Consider the following 16,884-nt stretch of genomic DNA (forward strand, 5'->3'; position numbering starts at 1 on the left):
ATCCAAACCTCTGTCTCCTTGCCTCTATACCCACACTATGGAAAGGCAGCTTGCAGCACGCATTGCTTTATCCTAGCAGAAACAACAACGCCGCTGATCCCAAACTGTATCAGGTATTTGCTATTCCTTTGGACACATCGGCTACGTCGAGAGGGCTGGCATCGTTCTAACTATATCTAATATCCAGGATTAATCTCACTGCACGTACGAAGAGCCTTAGTCGTTCTACGTCTGAGCTAGAACAGCAACAATCCATAAACTATAGAGCAAATCTAGTTTTTCTTGTAAGAGCTCAAGAATTGCGCATAAGATTCAGAAAGATTACGAGTATGTAGCTTCTTTTTGAAATTCAGAATATTGTAATTATCTTATTACCATGATATAAATATGCCGATATATCAGACACTGAAGTTATTATTCATAAGATATTTAATATTTCATAAGCATTGCTTTTCGTTAGAAACTAATTAATGCATAGGCATTGTTGCTTAAAGTTGCTTTTCATTAGGCATTTACTTGCCTATAGGCATTGTTACTTCTCACTACACTCTTTGGCCAGCTACATCATGTAGTGGTTACGTTTTCAACTAAAATGTATAAATAATACAAACATTTGTATAAAATAAAGCATAATATTTCCTTTTATTTTTCAAATAACAATGACATAATATCATAAACAATGACAACATCACAATAAACCATCATAGCCTGGGCAAAGCGGAACATGCTGTATCCACTGCAAGTAGAACATTAACCAAAAGGGGAAAACACTCGTGTGAGCAAACGATTTTGGTGACAACATCAGAAATACGTGAAAAGAACGACAACCCTATTTACTATTAATTTATAACCTATATGTGCAGCAGTGCAGACACATAAATATTCTTATCTGTGCAAATAAATTACACGGCAGGTGTACGGTTAGCGGTTTATGACGCTTAATAATGGAAGAGTTATTAAGCGAATCTGCGTTACTTAATTTTTTGAGTGCTTAATAATTTGTTTGTTTTAAATAGCATATAGCTGACGATATTTGAAAGAAAAGGTAACTTTTAAATTAATAATAACACATCATTAGAATAAATAATTAAACGCTACTACAACGTTTCTCAAATTATGCTATATTTATGTGTCATGTTTCATTGCATTCTTGGTAAAATCTTCCTGAACCGCACTGTGTGAGCTTACAATGCTCCCCTATATCGAAGCTAGCAGGGAAGGGGGGGGGGGCGCATAAGTGTTTGAGAAACACTGCTTTAGCAGTTGAAATGCATAACACAAACTTTCCATTTGTATTGTGCTTTGAAATAGGAAATACACTGATTAGACCAGGTCGAGAAGTCCATATTTTATTGCGCTTCTTAAGTTAACAATGTAATCTAAGAAATGACTAATTAAGCTTACTTCATTTTTTTTTTCAAAGGGTTGTGAGCCGTAACAGAGCCCATAAATATTATTTGAAATTAAACCCTTCAAATTTCTATACAGTTATAGAATAAGACTCTGGCAGTCTTGCTTTGTACCATTCAATCCAACAATATATTTGATATGGTATACACCTATTGACTGTGATAATGTATATTTTATTTTCTAAATTTTCAGATAAGAATATAACATAATTATACTAAATCTAGAAACGGCCGGTGTATCAAATTTTGCATACTTCAGCTTTGAAAAATGATATTATCAGTGGGATGACAATTTAAGCTTTCCGAACAACAAATAACAATGTAGATCTAGTTAGTCATAACTTTTATGTCTTTACTGTCGTATACCGAAATATATAGGTTTTATTTTTTTTTTAAATCAACTACTAATGGTAACTCTTTTTTTGGAATTTAATATTATTATCTCCCTGGAATAAATGTACATCCTCTGAATCAAATACTTAAGGCTAGTCAATGTATCATGAATTCATGATTCTCAACTGTTTGTACTTCTAATTAATTATTCATATCATCATGATGACTAATTGGACTATAAGAAGCATAGGTTACAGTCAGTTTTTGTATGGTAGGATGTACGTTTCCGCGTAATCAAGGAGTATTAGGACAATGACTATTTAATCATTTTATGTTCCATAAAAGATTGGTGGTATAAAAGTTAAATAATAAAAATCCTAGCCTAACCTTTCTACCCCTCCCCTATCCTAAAACAGAGCTAGATGTGAAAGAGGGTAATGTTAGGACAGAACTCCACATTTGTAGTTACAGACAAATCAAAAAGGTTCACAATGTAAGATACTAAGAAGCCTAGCACTTTTGCATCAAGAAACAAAACAAAATAAAATAGTCAACATTAAATCATAAATCTTGGAGTCAATTATGACACAGATAAAGAATGAAGGATTAGGAATGGATACAAGAGAGCACTTCCTTGTAGAGGAGAGATGGCAGAAAAGATGATTAAATTATAAAAACCTGACACTTAATATCGGAACAAATAGACCAAATTTTGTGCAATGAATGAAATTAAAGATTCACTATTTTTATGGAGAAAATTTGTGGAATGACTACTTCTTCAGTGCTAACAATTTGTGAAATGACTTCTTCACTGCTAATTTTTTTTTCCACAAGGCATATTGGATTTCACTCCGTTAGTTGTTTTGTTTTACATGTTTCTGATGTTCCTTCAGAGTTGAAGATAATTACTTCCTAGTCCAAATCTCCCGCAGGATGATGGGGGATGGGAGCGGTCAGGGTTTGAACCCAGGACCATCGATAAATCTGAACAACAGTCCAGCGCGATAACCGCACGACCACAACTGGAGCTCAAGAGACTAGCACAAGGACTGATTGTTAATATAAATACTGATACCTGATTTTTATTTAATTTTATATGTTGTTTATGATTATGTAACACTTATTTGTCTCTTGTGTTTTTTTTGTTTTATAAACATTTTTTTTTTTTTCTTGAAATGTTACCAGTAAATTTTTTTTCTGTAGAAAGCAATTAGTGTCACTTTCGCCTACCAGTTATCACAATGGTGTCCAAACAAACAGTTTGAATCGCTTTAATAAAAGTATTTATAATCTAATATCTCATATAAATTTCATCAATTGTAGGCCCATAAAATGTTTTTAACCCTTTAGATGCATATGGTAGTTTAACCTCTAAACACAAGGATTGTTATTTCATTATGTATTCACTTATTGTAAAAAAAAATAGCAATTTAAGGGTTAAGGACAAGCAGAATGTTGCAGAGAATGTTTAAAAATATGTCAGATCAAATTGCATGAATAGAGTTTAAAGAAAAAAAGAACATTTTCAAACATCACGATAATTTTTTTTTAAAACACCTTCAGTACAATAATTCCCAAACTACAGGCTTTATGGAAAAAAGAAAGGATCACAACAAATGTTCTAAATGCATAGTGGACAATTCTCCGAAATGTCTTTATCCCACGCAAGACAGAAATGACAACATGCTAGTATTACAATTAAAAACATAAATCAATTTTATAAATATGTGGCCATGAAAAAGTTTAAGATGCTGCAGTTTTAAAACATTTTTCAGTAATATGAATGTCATCAGATTGGCAACCTTGAAATAGTTTTATTGAGCAAAGTAATAAAATGAATTCTTTTTTTTTTTTTTCAATAAAACAATAACATAATAAGATCACATATCATTGTTCAATATATGGAAAACATCTGTTCACAATAATGACAAAAAATAATTGTGAATTATAAATAAATATCTTCAATATGATGTGATAATAAACACAGGCTGATATGAAGAATAAGAAATTCGATGTTTCTTTTGAAAAAAAATAAATAAAACAAAGTTGAAATGAAACAGCCTATATAAATATATAATTCAATCCAAAAGAAAAAAAAATAAAATGCACAATTAAATTATAAATATCTTGTTTGACATCACTCTCCCACTCTGACAGTAGTGGCATGCTTCCTTGGTTAACTACAGGAGAAGAGCATGACATTACGTTTGGTTTTCAAAAAAAAAAAAAAAAAAAAAAAAAAAAAAAAAAAAAAAGAACAGTAAACACAAAGCTACTTGCAGCTAAACCCTGACGATGGTAATGCATTTGGAGTCAACCTTGAGAACAAATCTGGACCCTTGGAGACTGTTACACTATGAGCGACCCTGCAGTCCTGCTGACCAGAAACTGTATTGTCTATTACTGTTCCTTTGGACCCAACCAATGAACAGAGAGGAATGAGTTGTTGTGGGGGTGACACTATTCTGATCATAGCCAACGCCCAGGCTCTCATCTTACCCTTCTTGAAATGAGCCTTGAATCATTAATGAATAAATGAATGAGCTGTCCACGGTGCCACCACTGTCAGATAAAATAAAACTTTTACATTATGCATAGGAGCATTATATTTATGCATATAACAAAAAAATGTTTATGGATCAAAAGAACAATAACCAGCAGCATTAAGCCTAAACAGAATAGCTAACTTCTTTAGAAACTAAACATACAACAGATAAAGCAGATTGAAATAAAGAACACACTCTAAGCAATTTGTGATAGGCAGTAATAAATGTAGAACATGGTGGCCTAATGGCTGAGTGATAAAGTGCTTGGCTACTGATCCGAGGTGTCATGGGTTAGAATCTTGATGAAGACTGGGACTTTAAAATTTCAGGATTTTTTAGGGAAAAGTAGAAGTCAGTTGGTCATTCTGGTGGCTACATGACATCCTCGTTAACCATTGGCCATAGAAAAAGATGATCTATACATCATCTGCCATATTGATAGGAAGGCCTGAAAGGGGGTACTTTTAGCTCTACAGTAGGGGAGTGTTAGTGAATATTATGGTGAGTAAATAAAAAAAAAGAGAAAGGAAAACATTTTAAAGGGGATGGAAGTGTGAAATGAATAAGAAATTCAGTTCATAGTTGGGTGTAAAACATCTAGTGACTCTGGCTACAAAAATAACTATGCAAATTATAAGTCAAGGGACTTTGCTCTTGTCTTCTTTTTAATTTAGAAAAATGCACAATCAAATAAGTTAATTTACAAAAAATTAAATTACAGCTTTAGAATCATAAGTATAACAAGCACTTGGCACTTTTAGAGATTTTAAGGCTATTGTAAAATATCACATTGTTGATTAGGCTACTGTGTCTGTGTTTAACACTGGGCCAAACAAATAGTAGTTCTGACATATGATGGAATGTAAGATGGAATGGAAATCAGTTAAAAAAGAAATGATTCAGTCGTGGGTTAAGGCTTGCTGTACTTTCATTGTTGTAACAAAAGATATTGGAGTTAGGTACTGTGCTTACATTTCCAAAGATAATCATGAATATTTTACAAAGTTGTAGAATTACATTGCCAGATTATTTTATTATCAAGTAATCACAGCCATTTCTAGGTGAGACTACCAAAGATGCTACTCCTTAAAAGTTTCCATTTATAACTTTTCTTAGATTATGCTTCACTTCACTTCTAACATGTGTATATAATAATTTCTTCCAGTACTAAACATGTTAAAACAATTGTGCTCTATTGCTACCACTAATGAACTTTTAAAAAAAATTCAAAAAAAAAAAAATGTACAAAATCAGAAAATAACTTTTGACATTAATGGATTAAATTATTTACTCCAGGTTTCACCATTCCCGCTATCTTACCATGAAATTGGGTGGTTACATAACATGAATGAGAAGCTATTACCCCATGTAAAAGAATGGGTCATACTGGGGGAGATTGAAGGATGGTAACACTATACAATGTGAACCAAACCTCTACCATTTCAGAGCCAGAAACTCCACCACTTAACTTTGGCATTAGGACTGTAACGATAAAACCAATGAAACCTCTTATTATAGAGCTCTGCACTTATTTACATAATCTATTTAACAGATACCCTAAATAATGTTAGAGAAATCATTGTGCATGTAATATTGTTTTCTCTCCACATAATGTGGAAAATAATTTTAACCCCTTTTTTTTTTCAGATACAATAATGTCACAATAAGGGAAACAAAAAATTTAACAACTTTATTTTAGAAGTAAAATTCAAGAGATGTTCTTATCTTATAAAATACAGACATTACTTCAAAAAAGAAGATGATTATGTTCTATGCATGTTCCTAGGTCAATCAAGTCATTTTTTGTGTGCTTTAAATAAAAAAGAAAATGAACAGAATAAACATTTTTCTTGTTTTTATATATATATATATATATAAGAAAAACATTGAAGGAAAAAAAACCTACAAAGTTTACATCTGCATTTTAGTTAGAGAGAAAACTTTTTCAAATATTAAACATTGCTGTTATATAAATAATGTAACACACAACTGCTCTTAGAATTAAAATAAAATTAACTCAAAAACTTATCAAAGAATAGCAAAGAAGAGAACACTCTAGCAAGTTAAACATTTTAATATAAATACATACTAGGCAACCAACAATAGTCATAACATGTCACATCAAATAATAAGACAATAAAAAGTTTAATCTTCTTTATTTTTTTAAAACAATCATTGTCCCCAAGGTGTTATGTTTGCTTGTTGGTTTTAATTAATTTATATATTTATTGAACAACAAAATACACTGGATTTAATATCTGAGTTGAGCCTGAAACATTCTAGCCAACATAATGACATTAATAATTCAGACAAAAAATTCTTGCTATGTATATACCTGGAGTAAGCAAAAAACATGGCAGAGATAAATAACATTCATATTTAAAAAAAAAAAATTGTTCACATAGACCATAGACTTCCCTAAAACCCAATAAGCTTAAATAAAAGATCTATGTAAAACCAAAGATTGCCAGGGCACACCCATGTACAATTATCAATGAAATTAATAGTGGCCTAAGTAGGCTTCTTATTTTTTATTTGTTTTGTTTATATTTTCTAAAGAAAATTTGTTTTCACATTTTTTTAGAACCTTTGAAATAGGATTTTAGCATTACATTGAGGTTCAGATATTTTCTTTTCTCTATATATAACTTGATGGTATTTTTACTTTCATCTGTCATCAAATGCAGACCAACCAAAGTATAACAGTTTAGATAAATTTTGTTTGCTATAAATTGGTGTCTATAGACTTAAATTTAAATTAAGTACGCATGTTCTTAGCCAAATTTTTATTCAGCTAGATCCTAATGTAATTGCACTAAAATTTTTTGTAATGAATTTCTCCTGTTGTATTTGTATTTTTAGCTATAAAGTAGGGGAATGTTAGTGAATGTTGCAGTCAGTAAATGAAAAAAAAGACAACGAATGGACAGAATGGAAAGATAGGTAAATTAATTGTTTGCTATTTCTCCAAAATTATTGAAAATATCCCTGCGACCATTTTTTGGGGACACTAAGCAAGTGGGGGCCCTAAGCTATAGCTTATATAGCCTTTAGATAAATTTAGCACTGAAAATACGAGATGTTTTGGTGAAATCTTAAACTTATTCAGAGTCTAGGCAGAGGCAGTCTTAGTTGTTTGCAGGGCCTGGGCGAATGTCACATGCCTAAATTTAAAGCAAATTATGCTGAAAGCTTTCACTGTGATGGCAATATTTATAAATTTTAGAAAAGCTTCAACAATGCCTAAAAGGTGTATGTTAGGTCGACTGTTGTTTTTTTTTTAAATTAACAAATTGTGTATTAATATGGTACATTAGATAAGATGCAATTTTTGTTTGATAGGCAGATGGCGATAAACAATCTCCATATAATAGGCCCCATCTCAGCTACAGGGCCTGGGACGGTAGCCCCACTTGCAACCCCATAAGGCTGCCTCTGGTCTAAGAGCTACAGTTCTTTTAAAGGGCCTAGCAAAATTAGCAATTACCTTGAAACAAAATTACCAATTATTTCATATATTAAAAAATAACAAATAAAGACTCACAAAATATAATAGGTAAACATTTCACATTCATAAAAGTTGACTTGTTTTCATTTCGTTCATGTCTTTTTTCAAATATAATTAGTTGCAACATAACTTAACAGATTGAACAAAAACATATTTTAGAAGCTATTAATAAAGATCAATTAATGAGGCACAAATATATAGGTCGGTGATGCACAACCTTTTTTGGCATGGGGGCCATTTCATATGAAGTTTTAACAAGTGTCCTTAGCCACGTTATAGACAAAAATCAAGTTGTTTTATGGAATTGATTCTCTATGTCTATGTCTTTTATATGCATCGTGCACATAAGTTTTTAAGGTAGGTTATGGCCCATGGGCCATAGTTTGTGCAGCACTGAATTAGATGGTAGACTGAATTTTGGCGATTAATTGAAATGTGACAGGTTTAAAGTTCTAACAAAACTTCTATTATTTTGAAGGTGAGGTGACATTGATAATCAGTCTGAGCTTCATCATGTATAGAGGTGAACATCGAAATGCAGTTTATGTTCTATGTAGGGTTGAAAGGCTTATGTTAAAAGCCAAACATTTTTTTTTAAGATCAGTTTTATACCCGCTTCATGAAAAGTATTCATTCATTTAGTTGAATGCATCAAAACATATTCTGTTACAACTATTCTCACATACAACACAAGAAATACCCATGATAATTTTTTTTTGAAACAAAAACAAAAAAAATGCTGCATAACCAAAGGCCACAAAAATACACAACTTGTTTTTTTTCCACACAATGATTCCTTATGTCCTGATCAGATTGGCTTGGCCAAAAAATGGGCTTTTAAAGGCAGTTTCTGTTTCCTCCTCAGTCTCAGCATAAATATTAGAAAGTGAAGGGGTGGACTTATCCACCTTAGATTCCAGTACAGCCTCGAGGTAGAGAGCTGAGACACCTCTGAGTTCAATAATAATATCGATGAGGTGAACAAAGATGTAAGGGAGGTCACTGTGGTTTAGGATCAACTGGCATTTTAATGCCATTGCCAGTTCTGTTTCCAAATTTTCTAAGTACCTGATGGTTGTCAAACCTTCCCGATCTAAAAGGAAATAAAAGTACAAACAAAAAATTAAGTGCTATAAGTTTCATTATTGTTAATTTACAAAATGTAGCTTGTTAAACATTATGTTTAACTCTTTCTCTCCTATTTGACAATACCATCGTCGATTTGACCCCATTATATTAATTTTTGTTTTTTTATAAACATTAATTTGTGTTATAGAAAAAAGGTATAACTTTCAAATCTATACCAAATAAAATATTTTCTGATAACAAAAGTTGTACAACTTTAATCATAACAAGGAAGTGAACTTCAAATGAACATAAAGGAATAATTTTATAGGATCATGGAAAAAAACTACAGAGAGAAAGAGTTTAAAAAAATGTTGTATGAATGTGCGACTGAGTGACATAGGTGGCATGACTACCTATTAAGGGGCTAGAGTTGCAATCCTGACTCAATCTGAGTTATGTTTGTATCTCCCTTTACAAGAGATCCACAAAAGAGCTTTGATTACACAATACAGAGCATGCATATAGCAAGAAAAATGTGCATAAACAATGACCATGATAAAAATATAAAATATATAAATAAGAACTATAATACTGTCTTGATAAGTTGAATAAATAAAAAAAAGCCGTCTTATCCTATCTTATAAAATACAGACGCTATTTCAAAAAGAAGATATATTTTTAATTGGTCATTTTTCTTTTGTAGACTATTGAATATGGAGGTGGGTTAAATCAGTATAATACAATAAAGAGAAAAACATTTCTAAGCTTCAAAAAGAAACTATTTTTTATAATAGAAATAAGCCTTAAAAAGGGAAGTTATAAGACATGAATCTGATATATCTTTTTGTCTAAGAACTTTCCATACTTTACATTAGCCAATATTCATTTAGAGTACATTTTTGGAACAACTTTGTTTGGAACTTTGCACTTCACCTATTAAAAGCCTGTTTTACTTTTAATTTTTTATGACCTTCATACTCAGGCTATTTTGACTTTGGGTTACACTTGGGCTAGGAACTATAAAATAACCTGTTTCACTTGATCTGGGCTACACTTGGGCTAGGAACTATAAAATAACCTGTTTCACTTGATCTGGGCTACACTTGGGCTAGGAACTATAAAATAACCTGTTTCACTTGATCTGGGCTACACTTGGGCTAGGAACTATAAAATAACCTGTTTAAATTTTCAGAGCTGCTTTTGAATGCTAAGTATACATAAATAAGCTCCTAATTAAAAATGTATGGCTAAATCATAATTCGAATTCAAGCCCCCTTGTAAGATAACCAAGTGGTTTGTGCTGCTCAGTACACATCATATTTGAAAATGTTCATTCTGGAAAGGCAAGAACAAAAAAAAAGGATACTTACCTGGACTAAAGATTAACAGGGCACAGATTAAAGACATCTCAACATCTGTTAAAGCCATTTTATGAACTTTTTCCATTAGACTCCAGAACTTTTCAATAATTTTACCAATGAAAGACATTTGTTCTAAACTACAAAAACAAAACAAAACAAAAAAAAATAGTTCAAAAACTGACATTCCCAGAATTTAAAATACAATTATTTTTTGCAATATTCATTCCAGCAATGTTTATACAATATCTTAGCAGATTCTAAGTCTCTGATTAACATGAAAGACTAGATTGTGCCATAGATTGTGTAATTTTCTTTTCTTATCTTATAAAAATACAGATATTACTTCAAAAAGATGATGATAACATCCTGCATGTGTCCCTAGGTCAATGTAGCATATTAATCAATGACTTAAATTCAGCCAAGTTGTTGGTTTTCCTGGCTGACTCTGGCAACCCATTCCATGCTTTAATAGCACTAGTGAATAAGGAGTATTCATATAAATTTGTCCAAACATATGGAACAAGGAATCTGTCTTTTCATTTGAAGCAACGTCTGTTATTTATAAGATAAGATCTAGCACAGCATATATATACATTTTTCTTAGGGTGCTCAGGTCCTATCTCTTTTACGGACATGTGGGGGTTGTGGGTATTTGGAAGAAGGTTTCTGTGCTGCTTTCAGGACATCTTAGTTAGATAGCCAAGCAATGTGTGACACTCAGCTACATATTCCACATAATCAGTAGAGAATTTCAATTTCAGAAATGTGGCTATAATTATGAATTCATTTTTATTATTATGGAATTCGGGTTTAGACTGAGGTCGTGCATGTAGTCTGAAGTAAGTGTATTTTTTTTTCTAGAGAATTACAAATTTCTAATTGTTTTTTTTTTAATTTTGTACATTCAATGTTTGACCAAAAAGTGAATACTTGAGGAAATGGGAGACCTGTAGAGACTAAATGGGGAAAGAGATTTGATTTGAATGAGTTGAAGATACATGAGAATCCTGAAACTTATTGTATTTAAGCTTATTTTTGTAATATTACTTTACCAATATTGAAAAATTGAGGATAAAATAAAAAGTTAGTTTATTTGAAATTTAAAGAACAATTTTAAGCTTTAATTTAAATGTCTGTTTTTTTAAGTTTATACATATGCCTACAAAAGAGATTAGATTAGCTGTCTGAGCTACTTTACAAATCATACCAAGCAGCTTGTATTTGTGGGAAGAGGCTGTGAAAGTTGCGTATATGACTGATCTTTTGTGAAGATAGCTTGCCCTATGCACTGAATAGTGTGGGAGGACATAAATCTAAGGAAGTCCTAATTGGAAACCATTACTATGTTTTTATTTTCCAATTTTTTTTTACAAACTGATAAGAGTACTCTAGCAATATTTGGGATAAGTTCCGACTTATTTTTATTGTTATGTGGCAATATAAGAGATGAAGTGATGGCTAAGTAATGGCTAATATAATTATACATTTTGAGTTATGTATCTCTTTAATTATAGCTACTGTTAAAAGCATTAAAATGTAAAGAAGAAAAAAAATATCTGATAATCCTGAACTCATTCTAAAGAGAAACTTGTATGGGTGTACTTTGTAATATAGTGCTAAATATAGAATATGCCTAACGTATAAACAAATAAAATTCAAATAATAAATTGAGCATATTACTGTGAGCGTGATATAGAAAATTTCAACTTTGTATTTGTCCACCAGTCTTGGATCAGCTTGACATGTGTTGCATCATATAGAAAAGCAATCTAGAGAAAATAGAAAAACAGAAATGTACACAAATTGATAAATGTTTTCAGTGCTATGGAAAAAAAAAGTTATATTCATATATAGTTCACACAAGTAAATATTAAGTAACATGGGATCCATACAATGCCTCTAAGACCACATAAAAGAATGGATAGGCCTGTCATTGAATGGGATTCTATACAAGGCAAAAAACAGGAATGGAGAAAGATGGTCCAAAGATCTTGTGTGGTGCCCCAACAGTCTAACAGACTACGAGATAGGGGAAGGTGAAGCACAAATCACCAAATCTTGTAGGATGTTTGGCGGACACATTAACAAGTATGTTACCAAATAAGTTCAAATCTGAGTTATGTTTGCTGAGCACCTAGAGGCAGCATGGAAAACTTCTCCTCTGACCAAAAAACGGAGCAGTAAGCTATAGCATGAAAAACTACTCCTATGACCAAAAAATGGAGCCAGTATGCTATAGCATGAAAAACTTCTCCTCTGACCAAAAAACGGAGCCAGAATGCAATAGCATGAAAACCTTTTCCTCTGACCGAAAAATGGAGCCAGTATACTATAGCATGAAAAATTTCTCCTCTGAAGAAAAAACAGAACCAGTATGCTATAGCATGAAAAACTTTTCTTACCAAAAAAAAACGGAGCCAGTATGCTACAGCACAAAAAAACTTCTACTCTGACCAAAAAACGGAGCCAGTATGCTATAGCATGAAAACCTTCTCCTCTGACCAAAAAACGGCGCAGTATGCTATAGCATGAAAACCTTCTCTGACCAAAAAACGTAGCAGTATGCTATAGCATGAAAACCTTCTCTGACCAAAAAACGGAGCAGTAGGGCCTATGCTATAGCATGAAAACCTTCTCCTGTAACCAAAAAACGGAGCAGTATGCTAGAGCATGAAAACCTTCTCCTCTAACCAAAAAAAAACGGAGCCAGTATGCTATAGCATGAAAGGTTTGACTTGGAGTAAAGTTTTATTTTCTTAAATATTTTTGTATTAGCTTTAAAGCATTTTTTTAAAAAAAGAAACATACAAACATGTCAAGATTTTCTACAAGTTGGCAGTCCTACTAAAAATCCATTGTTCCCTCTAAATAAAACCAATGAGATATAATAGTACCTCACCTCTAGAATGGAACCTTTTATTAAAGCTCTCTGGTCTTCTTGACTAACATCCAGGAACTGAGGAATCTTTTTGGCAAGTGTGGTAATGAACATGACGATGGAGGGAACATATTGTGTAAAAAAAATTGTGGGGAAATTTGTATGATCACATCTCAGAATCTAACGAAAAAAAAAGTATATTTATCATTAGTTTTGAAAGTATTACATTATGTTAAACAGGTTTAGACATTAAGTGCCAAAACTAATAAAAATTGCTTTTATGTGAAAATTATCAAATTTGAAACCTAATTCAGTTTGCAATTGCGTGATTTTACATATAAAAGTTAAGTAAAGTTAAGTAACTGTTTAAGTAGATTACCTCATCACATCTATTGCTAAATGGCTGGCACTCTTCAAACAGTTTTATTGAATACTTGTAGGCTTCATGGACATACAACACCATTTGTTCTGTCTTTAACTGAGAAGCAAACAATAGGAAAAATTATTACAATAAGTATTTTTTAAAACAGAATTTATAAATTTAGCCTATTTTTTTTAGAAATGTTTTTTGAAAGAAAACACTGATTTGAGTTTTCTATAATGAAAAAAAAATACAAAAAAAAAACAACATACATAGAGATTGGTTGGTCATTTGAAATTTTGTTCTTGTATCCATGATAGGAAGAACAATGTCAGATAGCTCTTTGAAACATACTTAGCAACTTTGTTTTTTCATTATTATCTTGTCTTAGCTTATACAGGCATTACTTTAAAAAAGAAGATAATTACGTCCTACGCATTTCATGTATCAATCTAGTCATGCATGTTAATCAAAGACTTAAATTGTTAAGAGCTGATCTTTCTGATATTTCTTGACTGCCTTCATATATCTTGCCTTTTACTACTTTCTGATATTTCTTGACTGCCCTCATATATCTTGCCTTTTACTACTTTCTGATATTTCTTGACTGCCCTCATAAATCTTGCCTTTTACTTTTTTCTGATATTTCTTGACTGCCCTCATATATCTTGCCTTTTACTACTTTCTGATATTTCTTGACTGCCTTCATATATCTTGCCTTTTACTACTTTCTGATATTTCTTGACTGCCCTCATCTATCTTGCCTTTTACTATTTACATTTAAACATTGAGCATCATGATCACATTCTTAGCAATTAGACCAATACCATTGCACTTTGAAAAAGTCTCATTCAGCCAAATCATTCATGGTTCTATGTTTCTATGTTTCACTTATTTTGTTCTATTTTCTTTATAAAAGATGTTACTACAAAAAGTCATAAGTGCCAACATAAGAAGCTAACCTCAAGCTCATTTTTTTGTTACATTAAGAAATCAGAAAGTATGACAGAAGAAGTGCACAAAACTTTAAAAATTTGATGATGATTTGAATGAAAAATGAAAATCCAATAACTTTTATTTTTATCTAAATTTAATTATCTCCTATCATCATTTAGCTAAACATAAGTGGCAAGGTGTGTGTAAGATTGGAATCTATAATGAAAAATTAAATTTCTCATAAATTTTGAAAGTACATTTTGTTAAATAAGTTAGACATTGAATGCCAAAACTAAAATTTTATTTCATAATTACCAAATTTGAAACCTCTCTCAGTTTGCAAGTGGGTGATTTTGTATATAAAAGTTAAGTAACAAGTGCTCTGTCTTTCCTAGCACTATTAGATAATGCAATGGGTTGACTGAATCAGTCAAGAAAACTAACGACTTAGCAGAGTTTAATTCATTGATTAATATACATGACTAGATTGACACATGAAATGGGTAGACATAATTATCTTCTTTTTTGAAGTAACGTCTGTAATATAGAAGATAAGAAAAAGAGAGGTTGGCAAAACTAAACTTGGAAGAGTTCAATCACCAGTGAAAACGAGGCCGTAATGGTATTAACTGTTGCAGAAGTGTAATTTTAGCACCAAGTTCCACCAGAGAAAACTTGATATTCAATCCTCATTAGTTACTTGTAATACTTCTACTAATTAACTCCCAGTAATAATGTGCTACAGCTGTGGGGGAAGGGGGTGTCCAAATTTGAAAATTCACAAGGTCCCCCACTTGAAGGGGATCCCCAAATGAGTGTCTGAAATTTTGGTTTTACATTAAATATTACGACATTATCTCATATCATGATGTCGAATGTCAAAATGTAGGGCCCCCTAAAGAGGTCAAACTTCCAGGCCCCCAAATTCATAGCTACACCACTGATCTACTGAAACAACTATAAACTAAGCATTGCCTTGATGAAGAATAATTTTAAGGAACAAAATTATTACCTGTCTGTCCAGATCAACATGACCTTGCTGTGTCTGTGGCAATCGAAAGAAGCTGTTACTTGATGGCCTAGATTTCTTGGGACATCTCCCTAGTCTAACAGCTGAGGACATTAACATTTCAAATAGTTACTTTTGATAAAGACTAAACAAAACTAAGAATTTGATTTAACAGGTCAAAATAAGTTCTGGATCACAAGATTTAATATTACTTATTTATTCAAAGATGATTATGTATTTCAATATTTCTGTTAAAATACCATTTTAGATCATCTATATATAAATTCCTATTGCAGATAGTCAAGATATGTTTTATATTGTAATATATGAATTATTAAAATTACTTGACATTTGATGATTAGAGGGACTGTACAAAGTAAAGGCATCAAGAACAAAATCATTATTGCCTTGTCAAATCTTAACCCTTAAAGTGTTGGGCTGTTTTACAATGAGTGCATACAAAATGGAATTCCAGATTTGATATTTTAAGGGTAAACTACCACACGGGTTTAAAGGGTTAAAAGAAACCTAACTTTATGAAGAACAGTATACAGGTTTAGTTTTTTCATTCTTTCAGTGTTAAGAGCATTAAGTAAGAAAAACAAGAAATAATTTAAAAAAAAACAAGCGTACTTGTATCAATTAGTTTGGATCAGTCATGTAATTGAATTTGTAATAGATCTAGACTAACAATAAAAAAACATTTATAACAATTTTTAAAAAGGTGAAACGACCTGAATTTTGAACTCATGGCTCAAACCTTCTCAGGCTTCTCAAGCCAACACAGTAACCACCCTGCTAGTGGAGAGCTTATGAAATTGGATGAGTGTATAGTTATCTATTGTTTCTATAGACTCGTCCTATTTTTCAGGTTTGTGTTCACTATTAAGACTCAGACAACGATCTATAAAGGGGACTAATTCAGCTTATATGAGGAGTTCAGTCAATTACAATTTCTTTCCCTTTTTTCTAGAAACGAAACAAAATTGCCAATAGTTAATTTACTAATTGGTTAATTTTTTAAATTGATTTTAGGTTGTCAGGTAAAAGGAATAATTCTGCGAAATATCAGCTTGATCAGAGATTGGGTGTGGGAGAAATAATATGTACTAACTTTTTACCAACAGACAGACAGTCAGAGTGACTTTATAAAAGCTTTGTAAAAAGAATGTGCTATTGCTATTAGGCTTTAGCATCTGTTTGTTTGAATAATACTAATAAGCTCCTCTTATGTGGCCATTTCAATGGCTCTTTGAAAATTTTGATAGTTTTAAAAGTTGTCAGCCTTAAACTCCAAGCACAAAAGTTAATAACGGTACAAATTACTTTAACACCAGAATACATAAGTTGTTGTTTTGTTCTATGTCGTGTAACTGTGTCATTCAATGTGAATGATAAACTATATTAGAATCAACCCTTTTATAATCGTTTTAATGGTAACAAAGATCATCTACAATGGAAATTGGATAAACTCA

The 16,884-nt window shown here is 31.7% G+C and overlaps 1 protein-coding gene across 1 annotated transcript in view; it reads right to left on the reverse strand.

Moving 5' to 3' along the window:
* Positions 1 to 623: 623 nt before the first annotated feature.
* LOC106059666 (ecdysone-inducible protein E75-like) overlaps positions 624 to 16,884 on the reverse strand; it is a 39,605-nt gene continuing 23,344 nt past the window's right edge. Inside the window, exons 5-10 of the mRNA XM_013217341.2 lie at positions 15,413 to 15,513; positions 13,483 to 13,581; positions 13,125 to 13,283; positions 11,906 to 11,994; positions 10,235 to 10,362; positions 624 to 8,889 (exon numbers count right to left, since the gene is read on the reverse strand). Of these exons, the coding sequence (XP_013072795.2) occupies positions 8,594 to 8,889; positions 10,235 to 10,362; positions 11,906 to 11,994; positions 13,125 to 13,283; positions 13,483 to 13,581; positions 15,413 to 15,513 (872 nt within the window). The 3' untranslated portion in view covers positions 624 to 8,593. The remainder of the gene's footprint in view (positions 8,890 to 10,234; positions 10,363 to 11,905; positions 11,995 to 13,124; positions 13,284 to 13,482; positions 13,582 to 15,412; positions 15,514 to 16,884) is intronic.

The sequence above is a fragment of the Biomphalaria glabrata genome, chromosome 16, assembly GCF_947242115.1.
Source record: "Biomphalaria glabrata chromosome 16, xgBioGlab47.1, whole genome shotgun sequence".
NCBI lineage: Eukaryota > Metazoa > Mollusca > Gastropoda > Planorbidae > Biomphalaria > Biomphalaria glabrata.